General features: G+C 30.4%; 1 protein-coding gene across 1 annotated transcript in view; it reads left to right on the forward strand.

Moving 5' to 3' along the window:
• Nucleotides 1–22,161, forward strand: part of LOC111087477 — a 46,765-nt gene that overhangs the window by 21,409 nt on the left and 3,195 nt on the right. Inside the window, exons 3-4 of the mRNA XM_022394224.1 lie at nt 316–1,046; nt 2,038–2,110. Coding sequence (XP_022249932.1) covers nt 316–1,046; nt 2,038–2,079 — 773 coding nt within the window. The 3' untranslated portion in view covers nt 2,080–2,110. The remainder of the gene's footprint in view (nt 1–315; nt 1,047–2,037; nt 2,111–22,161) is intronic.

Raw genomic sequence — 22,161 nt, forward strand, 5'->3', positions numbered from 1 at the left:
GTCCGCAGACATACCGCTGTGCCACTGGGGGCTAGCCAGAGCGAAATATAGAATTGTGGGTAAACTGATAACATACTGTATTATTTTCAGTTTGTAAGATTGGGACGAAAATATCTCGAGTTTGAACGTATAATTTTTGGTGTAAAATCTCATAATTTCAGTTGTTAGAAATATATATTCACTTAATTTATCAAGCTGATTAGAAATATAACTTACAGGGGCTTACTAACAAATCTTTCTCCGCCTTATTGTCCCTAAGGAAGGGTACTCCGAAAAGCAAATATTCTGATTTCCACTACGTTTATTAAAAAATAGAAATCTCAACCTTGAGTGAGAAGACAAAGTGTCCAAAGCCAAGAATTCAGACCTCTAAGCATAAACTGACATATCCAAAATCAGGGATCCAGCCTTATAGGGACAACTTGAATGCAAAGACTAGGCTACACACCTACACGGACAACTTAACTTACAGAGAAATAGGAATCCAGACCTCTAAGGCAAGTTTAGCATATTTAAAACGAACGGTCCTGACCTCCAGTGACAACTTGGCATGTGAAGAATCGGGATTTCGGAGATCGAGAGACAACGTAATTTGTCCAAACTCAGGGAGCCAGACCTCTAACGAGACGTTGACCTATACAGAGCGAGGGACTCAAACTTGTTTAGAAGCAGTGCCAAGGACCTACAGTGATGATAATTTGGCCTGTACAGTGTCAGACCTTCAGACCCAAAACGATGGTTTAAGTTATCAGGAATCAATGATTAAGACTTTCAGGGACAACTTAGCTAATCCAGAGGTGAACATTGAAACCTCTAAAGACACTGTTGTCTGTCTAAAAACAAATGTTCAGCCCTCCAAGAGTACTTCAGAATCAGCAGTGAATACTTCTCAAGACGAAATATTTCGTCCAGTATCAGAAACACACGCAGGTGACAAGAAACAATGTAAAAGTATGTCATGGGACATTCATTCCTTGCAGAGTTATCACAGAGATTTGGCATTAGATCTTCTTTGGATTCAGCAAGCAATCAACAGTCGGAAGAATGTAAGTTTTCAATTTTTACAAACGGAATAGTATCATATGTATATATCATGCCATTTTTCAAAATCCTTTTAATAGAGTTACAACCACTTATTTCAGTTTAACTTCAATTTATACTACATTAAGTAATGGTGGCATATAATATATGTTATACACGTTATGTTTTGCAACTATTCTTCCATCTGTATTATGATTATTATTTCTGTCACAACATGTTTCATAAAGTTACAGCGTTTCGAGTGTGTAAAATATAGTGTAAAAACAAATTGTTAATAGTTTCTAAGATCTCGCTTATTGTAAACACTATTTTCTTTACATGAATCTAATTAATTGTTCATTATTTTTTATGAAGTAATAAAAATTAAAAATACACCACTTAGAGGTAAAGAATGCAACCAAAGAAACATACATGTTAACGTATTTTTTAGGTAGGTTGTAGTACCAACATGCTTGTTGTATCTGTGTGCGTCAGGGAAACTGTGCATCCAAGAACCATAAGTTGTGCTGAAACATGGAAGCGTGTTACGTAAATATATTGATCAAAGTTTAATGTAACCAAGAAGTATTATTTGTATGTATCAGATAAGTTGTGGTACAACCAAGAATGTGCCGATATTGTGAGTTAGATTAGCTAAGAAAGGTATTATTTAGTGTAGTAGATAAGATGAAATATAATCAAGAAGGTCGTTACTGATTACTTGTGTGTGACAGATAAGCTTATGTAAAATTAAACATTTATTATTATGTTAGGATTGTAAAAATAAGTCTATTACCTGAATGTACATTATTTCGTAAAAAACAAACCTTGTTTTTTTTTGCTTTTTTTAAATACATTGTTTTATTAAAGGAAACTATAGAGACAAAATTATTTCGAAGTAATTTTAGCTTTGTACAGAATATCATTGGAAATTACTTCCCGCTTTATTCCTTATTTTTCAGCACAATAAAATAAAATAATTAAAGCATTTTAATGATTGGAATTTCTTTTACTCAGTTTTTGAGAACGAAGACTTGTGATATGATGTGCGAACTTTAGAATGTCTAACACTAAGTCACCATTTGAATAGGTAAGTCAGTTTCTGAGTGGGTCTTGAGTATATACAAATGTTAAGAGTTGATGAGTAAAAGATGACTATATTGTCATGTAATTTCTCATGGTTATTCTTTTTGTTACAAAGTGTTAGAAAAAATTCGGTTCATTAAAATGTTACGAAACATTTTTTTACGACGTGAAATATATTATAAGGACACGAGTATTTAACAATATGATATACCAAGATGTAACTCATTCCCACACTTAGCATAAGTTGTTGTATAGTCCTTACTAAATTATTCTATCTGATGTAAAACCACTTTCCCCACTTTGAATAATAGTGTTATATTTTCAAATTTTGTGTAAACAATTAAAAATTACTTTCCAAAATTTTAGGATAGCGATATGTCTATATCAAGTTTCAGTTCTACAACTAAAACCATTATATACAACTTAAGATATTGTTTCCTTCTCGACTTTATACTGTCTAAAATGAAAATAGCATTTCATATTTCAAATGACAAGTTGTTCTATCGTTATGTTTAAGTAGACTAAACCATAATTCCGCGAGCGGGACTGAAGAGAAACAACAGTTTCTGAGCGCCCCTGATTGTCTTTCAAGCCCCTTCGTGACTTGTGAGATTTAATAACCAAAACTACTGCTAAGTTAGTATCGGCCCCCCAGTAGCACAGCGGTATATCTGCGGACTTACAACGCTAGAATCCTGGTTTCGATACCAGTGGTGGGCAGAGCACAGATAGCCCAATGTGTAGCTTTGTATTTAGCTTCAAACAAATAAACAAGTTAGTATCGTATCGTTGTGCTTAAACGTAAAACAAAGTTTAAATTTGGAGCATTTTATAAAAATGTGAAACGAAAATTTTATCTAACAGAACATAAGAAGTAAATCCAAAACAAAAGAAAGAAAGAAGCACACCAAGTGATTGGTAGTCTTTTAATTTTGAATTAGACAAACTTGAATGGTGAATATATCATAGAAATATACTAAATTATGTTAAGTATACAAAGTTCTTTTCTCAAAAGTAGTGTACAATATTTAGGTTATGTGTGTATGTGTATAACGAGAAAATATACTCTATAAAATCAACTAAAATTGTATTAGAGAATCTCTTAGAAAAAATACAGTATTCTTGAAATTAAAGAGTACTTCCGTCAACATAAGATAATATATTACGTTTAAATAAACGGCAGAAAGTGGCTACAGAAAATAAACATTTAATTGAACACAACAGAGTACATTATATAATACTCAACCTGTGCTGGTAAGTAAAATATTGATATAGTTAATTCGTCTCGCACCTTCGCAAAGCACATAAAGCTGGTGCTAACTCCATAATCGTGACATATTATCCCTGGATGAAATGCCAATCCATCGTATTTTCACCCCAGTAATATATATATATGATGTTTCTGCCCCACCTATAGGGAATCAAACCATTTTTTTCTTTTTCAACTAAAGTGGAAAGCATCTACGAAAAAATAAACTTGATCTCCTTCAAATAACACCGAAACATCATACAAATATATATTACTACTAATACCCACTTAGAGGTAAAAAATTCAAAATTAATACCATCTGGTAATATATATATGTTTTATCATCATTCGAGTTTAATGCTTTATTATTAGCTTGGATAAAATATATTTCATGCTTTTCACTTCTTATTAGAGTCATAGTTATATACATTTCTTTCTGTCCAAATAAACATTTTTCATATTCATCGAATATAATTCAATTTTTAACAACATATTTCTTTACACCTTTAGACTTTTTACAAATTTTATCATATTGTAATTTTAAAGCATGCATTTTATATCTAAGCCTTACAAATTCAGTCACTATTTTTTCATTATTCTCCACTCATCTATTAATTCAAGTTCACATGATATTTATGTTTTCCAATATTCTGGACTAATTCATTAAATCACGTTCACTTATCTAATTATAAATTTGTGTATTTCTAAAAATACGAGAGACGGATTGGATAGAATAAGAGTATCGGGAATTATCTCAATCGTTTCATTTCTATAAGCTTTAAAAAATTTATTTTAGATTAATGGGTATCTCCATTATTTCGAAATTGTCATATTTCTCTATTACCAATTCTGAATTTATAAGTAGATCTTAAATTTCGTTCTGTAAATCCTACTATAACTTTTAAATACGAATCTTCTTTGAGCATCATATTCGAATCTATAAAGGGAGGATTAATTGTTCTCAAGAAAGAAATGTTGTCATTGTATAAAATTCCAATAGCAGAGAATGTCCTAGACACATTATCTACGTAACATTTAGTTGCGGCATCGTTTTTTGCAGAAGGATCACCGACATTTCTAATTTTATTATTTTTCACATTGTTTTTTATTAATTAATTATTTTCCAAATTGTGTAATTTTCTCGCAGTAAAATCATGAGTATCTATAAAAAAATTTTAATTTTATTTTGTTTATTTTTAATGTTTTGTCTACATACATTTTGTTGACTGAGTCAGTTTCTTCTATCGGTTGTATTAAATTTTCTATAGTATTTTTATTTGCATCAGATTTTTGTCTTTATTCAGTTTAATGAATTATTTTCCAAATATTGTAATTTACTCGCAGTTTCTGTGTTAAAAAGTATTTAATACTTAAATTAATATTATCAAATGACTCTTTCGATTTTGTTACTAATTCACTTATATTAGTTTCTAATGTTTTATTAAAATCTTGGAATTGGTCATTTTTTTATATATACATTTTGTTGACTGCACCAAAATATTATGATTTCAAAACAATCTTAATACTTCTGTTATCAGCTTCAAAATTATCATTAAATAATAACAATTCTTTGGGTACATATAAGCCATTTTTATTTCTATTAAGAATATTATTCAGATATTTATCATCGATTTTGGTTATACTAAGCATAGTAATAAATTAACAACATCTTTAACATTTTTTAATTGTTTATTATTAATATCATAATTACCATCATCAGTTAATTTAAAACCGTTTCCAGGTGGACCTATAGGACCCTGAGATGTATTTTTATTTAGATTATCATATGGATACTAATAACTCGTGTATTATTACTAAAGCGTTCTCATACAATCGAACCTTTTATTATAAAGATTCATTATTCCTTTTCTGTTTTCAACTAATAGAAAATAAAATCTATACAGCTTCTCTGGAGTTTGTTTGAGTTGCCAGAAGAACTCAATCTTCAAAATGGTCACATTATTATTTTGAAACGTTAAAACATATTATTGGATACAATCTTCCATAACTGGTAAAAGTTACTAAACATCCAATTTATGTATTATTATTCTTTAGCCCAGCTGCTAAAAAATCTCAGTAATATCTAGAATAATCTAATTCTCTAGCTCTAAACGAAGCACCATAATCTTCACTAGGTTATTTATCATTATTAATTCTGACCCATGTTTTTAGTACAGGGTATATCAAGATTGTTGAAAATCATGTTGTTTTCGTTTTGATTTCTTTTCTTATCTTGAAATTGGGGAACAACATCGCTTGTAGTGTATACAATATATGTACAACCTGATCCATTCTGAGCATTACTTTTAATAACTCTTACACCACTCCAGCTGATTTTAACATCAGCTTGAGGATTTAGAGTAAAACTATTATATTCAACTTCTTGATCAGGATAGGGTTTAGTATGAAGTAACCATAACGAACTATCTCTGATAACAACTTTACAGTTTTCATTATCTGTATTTGTATAAATCATATCATTACTCTTATTTCCCATAAAAGCAAATTCAATATTTGAAACAGTTTTTCTAAAATCATTAAAGAATCCAAAATAATGTCTAATTGGAATCCATAATTTCATTTGATTACTATTGTTTGCTAGAATCCATTTTCTTTGTAAAATCTTCGTTGTAAGAGGCACTATGTTTAAATGTTGATACCAATTTATCAATTTTGATATTACAATATTCAACACTCAATGCTGTTGTTCCATCGTCATCAGATACTGTTTACTTGTAGTTTCTGCATTATCTCTATAATTAAACATACTGTTTGTTTCACTTGTGCTGTAATCATTCGTAAAATTGATAAATTCTTGTACATGATGAGCGAGACATGATAATTCAATTTTTCGAATCATGCTTTGTCATTTTTAATTCTGGACAAATATAATATATTATCATAAATATATTTAATGTTGAACACATAATTGGTCTTCTCTTTTTCATTGATAAATATCTAATCTTGCAACGTTGTTTATATTCAAGAATTTCTATATAATGTTGATAATAATTAGGTACACTCGTTAGATCCCAAGTTATTTCCATTTATTAGCAATAAAATATTTTTAATCCTGTTCCATATTGATATTGAGGCTATTTATCCAAAATCGATTTTTTATTTAAGAGATTTCTATTAAGTATATTTTTCAATTTACTTTCTATTTATTATTTGGCTTCCACTTTTCTAGCCAATACTTCTAAAGCTTTGTATTTAACCTTATTCAAAATGGTAGTGAAATATCTCTCCCATAATATTTTCTAATTTTCGCAAATAAACGGTGTTTATTATAATTAATTTATTATCACTTAAAAGTAGCCTATAAACAACTCGCTGTTTGTTCAAGTCAATCGAATAACCGTTTTGATCTGTAATCTTCATCCTTATTCTATACATAAAATTTGATCTGTCAACATCTGTATATATTGGCTTTGTTTCTTCAATTTTAATTAAACTTTCAGGTGGATTAGAGGGAGTAAATGAATATAAAATATTGCTAGACTCATCATTGTTTAATACTTCAATGATAACATCACAATGAATCTGAATGTCGTCTACACCTCTAGAGATGTTAGCTATATATTTCCGTCACTATTCTTGATCGGAATACATTTTTGGTTAAAATCCTAATAATTGATATAACTTCCCTTTAGATAAGTCAAATTGATAACATGGAGCTAATTTGATCATAAACCTTGAAGATTCAAATTGAATGTCACATTTTATAGGAGGATCATTACATAATTTAACTAAAAAAATATTTATCTCACGTAGTGTATAATTACCATTTTCAAATGTTATTGTTTTTCAACTATTTCAATCATAATATTTAAAAGTATTGTTAGTTTGTATAATTTTAGATTAAAGCCCCATTAGGCTATCTGCTGTGTCCATTACAGGAAACCGAACCCTGGATGGATGTTAGCATTGCAAGTCTGTAGATATACCGCTGTTCCGCGGGGTGTGGGGGTGGGGACAAATGTATTGTTTTTAAATTTTTCATAGGGGTTTTTCCATGTTACCCACATTGACATAGATTTTAATGGTAAAGGATAATTTCCATTACTTACATCGATGTGAGTTTTAATTTCTATTGTAAAGTCCTCTGACTTCTCGCTATCTTGAGAATCTAAGAGTATAAGTCTTCTCATTTATTAAAACATAATTCCTACGGAAATCACTCGGGACTACCACCTGCATTTCTTTCTTTTATATATTTTATACAATAATATCCACATTTTTTTCTGATAATTTTTTGTAGAAAGCTCGAATTGTGTCTAATTTCTTTTCCACTTGATCTTAAATATTTTTGGATTTCTTTTGGTATTATATCTTTAGATAATTCTCTATAAGAATTAAAATATTCAATAATATTATATTTTAGATCATTGTAATAACAAACCCAGTGAGTACAAGGTCCTGTACTTTTATCGAAATTAATAATTCCACTTTCAGATGATTTTATCTTCTTAGATAATAGATCAATAGGATAAAAACTTCAAAAACTTTGATACCTATACTTCCATTTAGACTTTTAATTGTTGTCCCATCTGGTTGTGGAAAATATATTTGTTCTTAAACCTAATGTATGATACATTAAACTATGATAACCTGTACTTATGTGTAAACGGTATAAGAGAACCTAAGTATATAAAATTACAAGAGGAGTTTACAATCTTTGATGTATAGATGAAGATGTCTTACAGTTTATCGAAAGTCGAAATGAGAAAGAGAAATTTATAGAATTATAAACGATTTAAGAAGGAAACATTATTCCGTAATAACAGAGGAAAAATGAAAAATGTTTCAGTAATGTATTTATCACAGTTTTATTATTCAATTCCAAGTGAAATCAGAAGGAACTGTAATTATTTCATCTTTTTTAAACTTCAGAATAGAAAAGAAAAACAGATCATTAGAAAAATTGATGGACCTAAGAGAATTAATGAATTTAAAAAAATATATAAACAAACTATTAAAGAAGAATGTGATTATTTATTATTAGATTTTAAATCTCTTAAAATGAGATATAGAAAGAGTTTTAAACCATTATACCTAAATGGAGGATTATTTAGAGAATAAACTGTTTAGATATATTGAATATGTTATAAATTCTATCCTGATATTGATATAGTTGAATTTTCATTCAGTGCTTCCGGATTAGCCGCATTTGCTATTGTTCAAGCACGATTAAGTTTAGGAGCCGGTATCATTGAAGCAATTGATAAGTATATAAACATATCTGCTAAAAAAAGAAGAATTTAAAGGTCATATAACTTCAATAAAGATATGCAAAGTTTATTTAAATGTAAAAATATTATTGAAGAACAAATCAACTTAAAGGAGAAAGATTTCAAACAAACATTAAAATACTTTACAAGAAAGAAGTACATTAAGCAAGCAAAGTTAAATGGATATAAATGCGAGAAGCTGATCTGTTTGGCTGGATGTAAGATGAATTTAATCCTCCTGAAATGCATTTACCTGGATTTCAGTTCTGTGGACCCTTTACTAAGCTTCAAAAACGTCTAGTTAGAGGTGATCCTGTTATTAACAGAGTGGATAAAGCATGTAAGAAAAATTGTATTGCTTATAGTAGATTAAAAGCTACATCGGATAGATATATAGCTGACCAAGAATTGATAGAAGATATAAATGCTATCCACGATCCAACTTTACGTGAAAGAGTTGCTAGAGGAATTATAAAACCAGCTATTAAACCTAAGAAAATATTGAGTTTTGGTATCTCATCTGTTATGTGCCGTTTGAAGTGCAAAACAAAAACTGAAATAACTGTTGCGTCATCGAGGTCACGTGACTGGTGTGGCGCCACCTATTTTCTAGAATTATCCTGTACCTTGGCGAATGCTCTAGTATTTACTAGATATAGGGTAGTCTGGTATATAAAAGAGGGTGACAACGTGACGGTAATGTGTGTGTAGATAGTGAGTAACTGAACTGCAGTCACAGGGTATTGTTGAAGTTAACGTTCGTTCGTTATAGTGTTTGTTTTAGCGCGAATATTGAAATTAAGTGTATCGTAAAGTTATATTCGGAAAGAATAAACCAGTTTTATTAAGTAAAGACTTGTGTCGTTAAAGTTTCGTCGGAACGAAGTTACGGAAAAATCAATTAACAAACGGAGACGTAACATAACGAATATTCAGGTTTCAAAAAATGGAAGACGTATTATTAAAGGAATATGTAAACTTTGTGATGCAAAAAAGTCTCAGTATTAAAAAAAAATTAAAAGAAATATCAAAACTCGCTCAATGCTAATGTGTGTGTTTTTTGTAGTTCGAATATCATGAACTAATTTTTTTAGCTATTAACGCTGATGATGGAATTTAAGGAAATTCCGAAACTTCTGTATTAAAGATGTTTTTGGTATTACCATATTTTTAATATTTATTATAAAACAAATTCGTTTAACTTGTTTAAATTAGATGGTCTTACTATTACATGAGATTTCAACTTTTCTATTTCATTATTTTTCTTATCATTACTTTCAGTTAAACTTCTAACTGTAATATCGTTATTAAGAAGCTGCTTATCTTAATGTTCAGTCTGAGTTTTATACTTGTTTTCTAGTTGATATTCACCAGTTCTTTTAAGTGATGGTAACACTTCTGACGTTACCCATTTTTAAACATTTTTGCTTCCGGTAATCTTGAGTACAAAACTACTGAATATAACCTAGATTCATTGATAAAAATTGTATGTGGGTATGAACTATCCAAAGACCCTGTTTCAGGGTGTTTTTAAAATTTTGAAAGATATTCTTATCTTCAGTATCAACATGATCACATATTGCAATTCTTCGGCTCTCTACTTAGCTTTAAGCCAAGGATTATTATTTTCATCTAAAATGATATATATATATATATACATATCATTAAAGTGTTATTTTCGATATCATAAACTCCTCCCATTTACTTTATCAATATAGTTTGTTTGTTTTGAACTTCGCACAAAGCTACACGAGGGCTATCTGCGCTAGCCGTCCCTAATTTAGCAGTGTAAGACTAGAGGGAAGGCAGCTAGTCAACTCTTGGGCTACTCTTTTACCAACGAATAGTGGGATTGACCATCACATTGTAACGCCCCCACGGCTGAAAGGGAGAGCATGTTTGGTGTGAACCCGCGACCCTCAGATTACAAGTCGAGCGCCCTAACCACCTGGCCATGCCGGGCCGTATCAATATAGACCTAATTATTATAAGATAATAATATTAAGGACCCCTTGTATTTACTATCAATGTATGAATTTTCCAATTAATGGATTCAAGTAATATGTTTTATAACCATCTTGACATTCTATGGGATTTAACTTCTCATAGTATTCAATACATTTTGCACATTTTTCCCTTTTATCTGATTTTTTATTTTATTTTCAACTTGTAAATAATCACAGATTTTTTTCAACAAAAAAAATGGATAATTTTTATGTTTACTCTTATAGAAGATAAGAAAAAGATGAAACGTGTCTCTTATCTATGGTGCCTATATCTTATTATCAAAGTAATCCATTCTGTATTTTATTTTAGAATTAGATTTCTCGATTTGTCTATTACAATAATAAGTATATCATTGTCACCAACTGTCCATCTTTGACATATACCACATAACTCTGGATATTCTTTTTCATCAACTATTTCAAACTCGTATATTAATAAAAATGTTTATAAAAATAAAAGGTTTGTTTTTATATGCACAAAGCTACACAAGGGCTATCTGTACTCTGCCCACCACGGGTATCGAAACCCTATTTCTAGTGTTGAAAGTCCGCAGATATACCGCTGTGTCACTGGGGGCAAAAGTAAATGGAGAAATAGAAAAAGTGTATTGTGTTTAAAGTTGAAGAACCTCTCAGGGAATTTAATAAAAATAATCAAACCAAAGAGGATCTCAGATCTTGGTGTAAAAATTGTGTTAGTGATTATTATCATGCAACTAAAAAAAGAAAGAATATAAAAATGTGTGAGTGTGGATCGCAAATCGTTAAACACACTGGAAAAACATAAGGAAAGCTCCTCCCATAGAAAGATTAAATAAAATTAAAAAGTGTAATATATGTAAGGAAGAGAATTCACTTGATGGTTTCCATAAAAACAAAAATAACGGTGATGGTTATAAATGTCAATGTCAAAGATGTTTTGTTGATTATTATAATAAAATCAACAATAAAATAAACGAAAAAGTGGAATGTGGATTCAAAGTTGTTTAATCATATGTTGATGAACACACACACACACACAAAAACGTTCTGCGCATATAAAATAATATAGATAAACAATTAGGACTATATTAGTAAAAAAAGGTTTTTTCCTAACAAATTTAATAGATAATAAATGGAACAATCAATAACATTAAAACATCTGAAAAAGTTTGCTTAAATAAAAGGATGCCGTGGATATTCTAAACTTAAAAGAAATTATTTAATAAAGTCTCTTATCAATAATAATCAAACAGGCGATTTTTTAAAGCTGCTTATAGATATGAATGAAAGAGAAATATTTGCTAGAGAATATAGGTATCATAAAGGTTTAATTACCAAACCTAGGCAGAAACAAATAAAACGTGATGTATGCTATTAATATTATAAACCATCTTATAAGAAATCTCATGTCGAAAGTAAAAAGCATAAAAAAGCATTATATGAAAATGAAGTTATTCAAGAAATAGAAATAGCCTACAAAGGATGATTGAAAACTTACTTAATAAACAATATTAATAATTACATCAATGCTTATGATTTTTTTCTTTATTGTAGAAAACATTGTTCTTCCAAAAATTGACGAGTTAAGACGCAAAATAAATTTAAAAGTTAACTTTAAATTGTTTTGTGTTTATCGAAGGGAAGAAGAAACAGAAGCATTTTAATTCAAACCTAAAAATGAAATAATTCTAAGATCACTGATTTGGAAAGTTATTATAGAGATGCTGTTAACAAAATTTTAAGAGAAATGACTGAGTTTGAAGCAGAGGATCTGGAAGAACCTTAGAAGGCATAGACAGTTTAGAACTTCAAATCAACAGATATATACCATTGAGCAGTTCATCGTATATCGAATTACCTAATAAGATACAAGATATAAAAGTTGTATTAAATACTAAAAATGATGATCAGGAATGTTTCGTGTATTGTATATCAGGATATTTGCATCTAGTATATAGAAAAGATCACAATACAGAACGAGTTAGTAATTATAATAAACCAGAACAACTGAAAAATATTAAAAGGCACTCAAAGGCTTAGGCCCTGTTGCTATAAATAATATTCCAAAAATTTGAAAAGAAGATAAATATATCAATAAATGTGTACAGTTATGATGAAAAATGTAATATATATCCATTAAGCATAACTGAAGATAAAAGAGAGCTGAATGTTAACCTTTTATGTATAAAAAATAAAACTAATGCACATTATTATCTATTTAAAATTTATCTCGTTTACTTAAAAGTCAAATAACAAAGCTAGCAAGAAAAATATATCCTTGTGATAGATCTCTGCAGTAATTTTATTCAGGAAACAGATTGAAGAAATATAAAGAAGACTGAAAGACAAAGGAAGCAGTGAATATTATAATTCCTTGTAAAAGTTCAGTTATAAAATTTAAAAATAATACATATGCTGATTTTGAATGCTAAATATAAAGATTGATACCTGTTATCTAGATCTCTCTCGTAATTAAATAAATGCTTATCGAAAACATGAAATTATTAGTTTTTGTTATTATATGAAATATGTTCATGACATTATAAAGAGACTGTAGTTTATAAAGGACCAAACGCACAAACTAAATGCATGCTTGAATAAATAGGCCCCCCAGTGGCACAACGGTATGTCTGCAGACTTGCAATGCTATAAACCGGGTTTCGATACCCGTGGTGGGCAGAGCACAGATAGCCCATTGTATAGCTTTCTTCTTAACTTCTAACAAACAAACTGCAGAAATAGAAAAAAGATAATAAATAGATGATTTAACTGAAGAAGAATTTATAAATAACAATATTTGTTAGATCTGTGATAAGCAGATATGTGTTGAAAAGAAAGTTCACGACCATCATAATTCAAATATAATAGATAGAGGATTGGCTCATAATAGCTGTAATCTGTTTTATAGAAATCCTTGAGTGGATATGATAGTCATCTGTTTATCAAAGAATTAAGTTGGGATAATAAGAAATTGACCTAATTCCAAACAACGAAGAAAAAATATATTTCATTTAGTAAAAATATCGGTAAATTGAAATTAATATTCATAGATTCATTTAGGTTCATAGCTAGTAGTTTAGAAAGACTTTCAAATAATCTGAAAAAAAGAGCAGTTTAAAAACACAAAGCATTATTTTCCAGAAGATAAGCTCGAATCTTGTAATAACATTCTTAATCAGTTTCACCTTATGATTGTATGGATTCGTTTGATAAATGTAATGAAACACAAGTATCACTAAAAGAAACATTTTACAGCATATTGAATAAATGTGACATTTCAGCTGAAGGCGACAAAATATGCACAAAACGTTTAGCGATAGTTTAAGATACAAAATATGGGGGAATATTCTGATCCTTATGTAAAGTCTGGTGTTTTGATATTAGAAGATATTTTCGAGAACATTGGAAATAAAATTAATGGCTATTTTATATGATAACAATAATTACGTGCTTCACTATAAAACTCCGAAAGGAAATTTATCATTAGGAATGAAACTAAAGAAAATTCATTGTGTTAGAGTTCAAACAATCCGATTGGCTTAAAAAATAGATCTAAATACACAAATGAGAATTAAAGTTACTAATGATTTTGAAAAATATTCTTATAAATTGTTAAAGAATTCAGTATTTGGAAAGACTGAGGAAAATGTTAGAAAACGAGATGTTATAAAATTGTGTTCTAATTCAAACAAGTTGAAAAAATTAATTGTCAAACCAAACTTTAAGGGAAGAATAATATTTACAGAAACGTTATCTGCTATTCATATGAATAAAACAAAAATAATATTCAATAAACCAATCTGTGTTGGTTTGAGCATTCTAGATCTTTCGAAAACATTAATGTATGATTTTCTCTATGGATTCATGAAACTAAAGTATGGTGATAACTTAAAATTATTATACCGAGATACTGTTTCTTATATTTATGAAGTAAAAACAGTTGACCTATATAACTATATAAAATAAAACGTTAGTTTATTTGATACTTCAGACTATCCAAACGATAATTCTTATGGTATTTGTTAGTAAAAGAAAAAAAAAGAGTAAAATGAAAGATAGAACAATGGAAGAATAATGATTGGTTTCGTATGGCTTAGATTTAAAATGTATGCTTTAAAATTACAAGATATAATTTGTAAGAAGTCAAAAGGTGTAAAGAAATGTGTTGTTAAATATTGAATTACATTTGATGAATATAAATGTTTATTTGAGCAGAAATAAATATATAAAACTATGAATATAATAAGAAGTAAGAAGCATGAAATATATTCTACTCAAGTTAATAAGAAAGCATTAAGTTCGAATGATGATAAAAGATACATATTACAAGATAATATTAATACTTTAGCATTAGGCCAATGGATCGAAAAAATCATACACTGATATTTTCATCTTACAAAAATTAGGTCTATTTTAATAACAATGTATTTAAATAAATGGGAGAGTTAAATAAATTTAACACATTTGTACACTTCAATATAGTTTTCAAATTCATACGCTGAGTGAGCTAGAAGATGGTGCTAAATCATCTTATCTCTGAATAAAAACAATTAAAACACAATATGGTGATAGAACTATAGCTGTGCTAATGGATGATAACTGGAACGAATTACAAGTAATAAAATGATAACTGAGAAAGTTGAGGCAATGAATAAAATAAAATAGTTTCCCCCTTGTTTATAAAGGAATGAAAAAACGAGGAAATAATAAAGAACTCATATCATTGAATGTGTTGGTTTTTAAATTTTTGACCTCCCCTGGTAGGGCAACGAAATCGATTATCAAAGATTTTAATTTTTCGACGTTTGTTGATGATTTTGGTTTATTTTTGATAGTTTTGGCTATTTATTAATGATTTTTAGGGTTTTTAAAATTTTCCATTTTTTTACATCTAAGTTGGTATTAGTAGTGGTATATATTTATATGATGTTTTTGTGTTATTTGAAGGGGAGCAGGTTTTACTTTGAAGATGCTTTCCACTTTAGTTCACCCCAACAGTGGCACAGCGGTATGTTTGCGGACTTACAACGCTAGAAACTGGGTTTAGATACCCGTGGTGGGCGGTGCACAGATAGCCTATTGTGTAGCTTTGTGCTCAATTACAAACAAACTACTTTAGTTGAAAAGGAAAAAAAAATGGTTTTATTCTCAACAGGTGGGGCAGAAACATAATATATATATATACGTCTCACTCCTAACTAACTCCTGGTACGCACTATACAGCTGGGTGGGGTAAAGCGTAACATATCCCAGACAAGCTTCCAACCCGCAACTTTTCGACTACGAATCCAGAACAATAACCGCTGGGGGAATATACCGTCGTCCCCATATTAATTTTTAGGCATGACAAAACAATTAGTCACTTAATATTTTCAAAGGTATTTTTTAAGAGTTTAATTAAACGTGAGGAGGAACGAATTCAAAGTCTGAATTTTTTTTATCCATATTGTACATAGGGATACAACAACCAACAGTGGCAGTAAGAATTTGTATACTTGTATAACAGAATATAGTAAATTGGAAAGCTCATCGAAAATTTAAAATGTCCTATTAACTTTGGTATAGTTTACTTTTGATTACTTTGAAACTGCTTCAGAATTCATCTATTCATACATGTAGAGGGATGCTTACCATTGTTGTAGCGAAACATGGATGAGTGCCTAGATTTTTTAGTTCCTGTTCCTCTTTTCTTCCACCACCGATAGTGTTCTATAAAATGAATCTGCATGGAATTTCCAAGAAGCTTTTTCACATTATATTGAGGTAAATACTGTACCGCTCTTCCTTACATGCCTCCAAAGTTCATTAACCATGCATAGACAATGACTTCCGCGAGCCTATTTGGGTATCTCAGTTACACATAAGTCCATTGGAGATAACTACGAATGATATAGCTTGAGCTACCGTTTGTACTTGCATTTTGCACATGTTCTGACTTGCTGACTTTGACGTGGTTTGATGCCCTGTCGTGATGGAGTTATTAGTATTACTTAAAGACAGCAACACTTTTCATTATATAACACTCAACCGAACAGTTTATGTGGATACTTTGTTTTATTGGCATCTAGTCTGTACAAAGATGCTATTATCTTGTGTTATAGTGGTATCATCATGCCATTTTTCACGTCTCTCCTGTTTTTACCATTGCAACTGTAATTTTCTTAAATATTTTGCAACATGCTCTGCGCCGTTTGTAAAATGCTGTACCCATGGTAGAACGAAAATAAATTATTCAGACTTTTGTAGACACTTAAGTAAACGTATACTTCGTCCAATGTTACGATACACTTTAAGTTAACTTGTGACATACCAGATACTGTTTGTACAGCTTTTGACTTTAGGTTTTCGTTCAGCTAGATGCTATGGATGAAGCTTATGAACGTCTGAAACGGCTCATATATCACTTTATAGATCTAAAAATCTGTGTGAATTATACTTCCTACAGTTCAAAGAAAGTGCGGAAATTAATCGCCGTATTTGCCGTTTACTTCCGGTAAATAGCTGTTCAAGTTTCTTCACTATCGCCAATAAACTACTGACAGTTAGTATTAGTAATGAGGTAGGCTATTTTTCCCGTGTCGAAATCACGCTTTATATTACTTTACCAATGCCGCCAATATTACAGATATCTCATCTTTTTTTTTAGAAATGCTATGATTCTGAGAAATTTGAAAAACAAACAAACAGTAAAATTGTAAAGGCGTAGTAGTTTATTTATAATACTGTTAATGAGTAAAATTGGATACTCATATTAAAAAAGATAGAGTATAGAATTGCTAAAATTAAAATAAAACATAAAAGCCAATAAACTTAAAAAACTTGTCACAATTCTTAATATTCAGATTTAGAGAGTTATTTCTTGTTCTTCAACAATGAACTTAGTGAAGCTTTGGCTATTGGTAAACTAAACATTGAAACGAGTTTTGGGTTGTTTTTTTTTTTTTTTTTGGCAAATAATGCAGGTAACTTCAATCCATTAATATATAATGATTTAAATTATTCGGGACAGTAATTTAACACTATGTGTAGTAACAATGGAATAGAGGGCAAGTGTCTATAAGATAGGAGTTTTGACTTCAAGTGAACCCCAACCAGATAATACGTTACTATGGAAGTTATTTCATCAGTAATTATACTATTATAGAGCATATTTACAGAAATGAACTTGGCTTTTGCTACCTACTTATATGTCAAACCCTACCTTGTCTCATTTGTATAAGTTTGTACAGTTTAATATCATTTTGCCTACTTTGCATCCATTTTTTAATGTGAGTGTCATTTTTAAATATCTTCAGTCTTAATTTTGTTGTTTTATAATTATAAAATGTACTAGATATTAAAATATGATGTTATTTAAAAGTGGAGCTGGTATGTTTTCATAAAAAGCTGTTATTTATGTTAATGTCTTTAGATACATATTCTATCATATTTTGAACTGTTTAAACCTTTTATTTTGTGAAGCAAGTGTGCAATTTGAAAAGGGCATCAATTAAAAAATCAACACTAATCTTACATAAACTATACATATGAGCCAATGAAATTGCATCTTGCTTAATAATAGAGATAATTGCATTGTTACGCATTAGAAATATAATTATCAGATGCAAGTGAGTCACTTTTATAGCTGTGCGGCTGATAGTATTTTACTGCGTTAGTTATTGAGTGGTTTAAAATGCTCATTCTAAGTGAATGTTAGTGGAACATCATTCAGTCATGTTGAAGGTATGCCATGTGAAGCATGGGCCTAAAGGGAAAAGCTGTATACCAGGACCACATAAAGGTGAACTAGGAAGATACCTTTATAGACAGAACAAAATTCTTGCTGAAGGTGATGTAATTTTTGCCAAATAGAAACTTCTTGCTGATCTCCCACCAGATAAGAGTGAAACTGACAGAAGTGATCCAAGCTATTTCCTACTCTTTCTCTACTTCTGATTACATGTATCTTAAGGAAACCAGATTGTACAAGCCCTAAGCATTTCAAAATTAGTGTCAATAGACAGTGATCATGATATTTTATGTATCCAAAAGGTATTCAGCTGCCAATTGTACCACTTGAGGGATAAACCAAGTATCATATGCATTGCATTGTTATATTTTCCAGAGTCCAATGCTAGAAACATCACTAGTACATAAAGCAGTTTGCACCCAAATCTTGCCAAGTAATAGATTAAAAAATTAAACACCACAAAAACTGTAACAGAATGAAAATGACTGATCTTTTGGAATACATGCTGGTTACAGCAAAATCAATCAACATTTATAGGTCTGAAAAGATAACTGATAGTGAATGCTTTAACTGTTTCAGTTTCATGACCTGTCTCATAGGATACCATTTTTGAGGAATACCCATGTTAGATCTATGTAAACCTGTTTGGAGGTTCTACTTATTAAACTCTTTACTGGAATGTCCAACAGAATTCCATCAGCTGTTCTGAGTATGAAAAAATATTTTTGCAGTTGTATTCCTCTGTATCTTGGATTTAAATATAGCAGTCACCAAATATTGATATCTAATCATGCCTGTCCTCTTGCATGGGATCTATTGGCAAAAGGGAATACTGATTTTTCATTCTAGTTTTTGATGCACATATTTGTATATATAGAAAAGTGCCAAGATTGCATTTCAAAGCCAAAGTTACAGTATATATAAGTAACAGGCACTTGACAAACCAAAGACGGTTGTATTAACGATGGATACATTGTATCAATGCTTGGTCCACATCTTGCTGATGGATGAAATAATGATGCTGCAATTACTCACTGCATATTCTGAAGTGATGTTGAAAATGTACACATATAAATATAACTACATTATGTGGCTATTGTGGATGAAAGATTTGGGGATGCATTGGTGGTTCTTCACAAAAGGGAATGTAACCATTATCCTATAGAGAAATCGAATCTTTTGTGGCTTATCATCAAGTTTATTGGGTGATAGAAACAAAGAATGGAGGCATTAAAAATGGAAGCTACTGAATTTTCTATTTATCAGCTTGCAGATCCATTTTATAGAGAATTGTGTGAGAAATTTCTCTAATATGAAACATAGAAATTGATCCTATTGTTGCATAGTGCATGATCAAACTGGTGAAGCAATATACTTGAACAGATTCTATAGTTAAAAGTTTAGAACAGAAGAGATTGATATAAAAAAATTTGAAGAAGGTCACACAGCTTTGGACTTTTTACAGTTGTTTGAAGAATATCTGTGGTCAGTTACACTGGTTGTATACCAGCTTAGGTAGGTGATATCATTCACACAAAGAACACTTATTTGAAGATGGACTGTATGGTGTGGGTCAGTAGTGAATTGGATGGTTTTTGTTGAGAAGAGATTTGGCACCATTATGTTTCAAGTAAGGCTTACTCTCAGAATATAATGAAAGTCAAAATTACCCATATGTGCTAGGCTGTGTTTGTAAATGTCAGAGTAATAGAGTGCTGTATATACATAGTCAGTAATGTGGATTCTGAGACTCAAATGACACAAGAGACACAGACTTACAAGACCAGTTTCAATACCTGAAGGTTCTCAGGATGCTGTGTCAACCATTACTGATACTTTGATGAATTGGAAAATGATTGAGGGTGGAGTGTAAACACGTAATGTTCACAGTGTGTGAAATGACATATTTATAGACATGAGTTATGGAGAAGATTAAAAGTGATTTTTTTGTGGTTTTCGTGGTTTTTAACAAGTAAAATAAGGTGAACACTATATATGAATTAATACATTGAAAAAGTGTAAGCCTTTGCATATATTTTCTCAGTACAGGAGTTGGATTGTTAGGAAACTTACTACCATAATTAATTTTTCTGTTATTTTGTTGTAATCTAGTTGTGAAGGTAAATCTTTCACCACAAGAAAAGTTGGTACTTCGTTTGGTTGAGGGACATACATAGATTACTTTGAGTATTTGTGCTATGCTTCTACTTGTTGGTAAAAAGGAATCTGTCTTCGGCTCAAATTGGTACTATATCTCATTAAGTAATAAGAAACTTATTACCATTTTATCAGTTCATAATCTTTGCTTCTATAAGTTTGTAGTTGAAAAGATATCTTACCAATGCAGTGTTTGTTATTTTGTTTTGTTGGATCATGAACAAGCATACAGTTATTACTGTGAATAAAATGAAGTTCTCACCAGCACAAATGCTGGTGCCAAGTCCCCATTGTTTGCCTTCTATGTTTTTGTAAGTGGGAAAATAATATCTTTTCAGCACAAAAGCTGGCACTTTGTCTCATTGAACTATAAAGAAACTAAATGCCATTACTAATATATGCTCATGTAAGTTGAAATTGAAGAAAAATCTCTCATTAGCATAAAAGCTGACACTGTGCCTTACTAGCTTATGAAGAAACTTATTAATTCTATTTATTTATGTGTTTTGTTTATACTAATTAGTTGTAAGAAGAAAGTTGTCATTAAAAATTAGAAGAATAAACCATTTTTCTTAGGAAGAAAATTGAGCTTGCTTAAACTAACACTTCAAGGAAGAGTAATTTAGGACAATAGTAAAAAAACAGATAAAAAGTATGAGGCATAACCTCATGCATCAACAGGGTTACAACACAACTATATGAAACATTAACTTTGATTATGAGGGTTTAGAAACTAGTAACATATGTGGCCTTATGTTATCAGCTGTGTTATTAAATATAGTAGGAAATCCATTCATCTGTTAGTAAATCCCAGTTTGATGAAGGTTATACAGAGAGAACAAAATAATTGATGATTACCTTCCTAACTTTAAAAGAGATCAAAATCAGAGTAACTAAGCAAGCTAAGTATTGGAACTATATTTGATTTTATTATTAGCATGAATTAACTGGTTATGATAATAATGGTGGGCTGACTGACAAAAGCTAACATCCTTGATCTTGGGAAGTTTGTGGCAGTTGGCCAAGACAATATGCTATGATTATGATCACGAGACTATTGAATAGGTATCAAAATTTCTGATTAGTTGAGTTGGACAACATCGACAAAGATTAGCAACCATACTTTTAGGATGATTGTGCTGGTATCCCACAACATAAGAAATACAGAGCCTCAGTACTTTGTTAGTTTTGTTACAGTCCATGCTTTCACATCAAGTGATGCTCTATTTGAGACTGTGCATTTTGACAATAACCTTGTAGTGTAGTTTCTATTGCAAAAGTTTCCATCATGAGGTACACCCTCCTCCTTGCATGCTTTATAAAGGTAAACTGTGTAAAGATGTGAAAGTGAATGCCACCACCATGGGAAAACTTGACCCATTTCTATATCAGTGCTGCTGATTGTTCCAGTTGCAACATAAAATGGTTAGGTAGAAGCTAATTTGATAGTAAATACAATTTTAAGGAGTGTTTTTACTGAATTTCTGCTTCTTAAGCTGTTTTTTTTTGTATCCCTAGCCATTAAGATAGGACCAAGAACATTCCTCTAAGTTTTGGACTGCAACTTCACTGTTTTCTAGTGAGTGGGCAGGGCTTTTCTGGTTCCCCCATGATGTTTGTGCTGCAGTCTTTGTTGATGATGCCTCCACTCAGACATTTCTTCAGAAGGGAAGACCAAAGCATTTGTTTTGACCGTGAAAT

Source organism: Limulus polyphemus, unplaced genomic scaffold (assembly GCF_000517525.1).
Source record: "Limulus polyphemus unplaced genomic scaffold, Limulus_polyphemus-2.1.2 Scaffold2204, whole genome shotgun sequence".
Taxonomy (NCBI): Eukaryota; Metazoa; Arthropoda; class Merostomata; order Xiphosura; family Limulidae; genus Limulus; species Limulus polyphemus.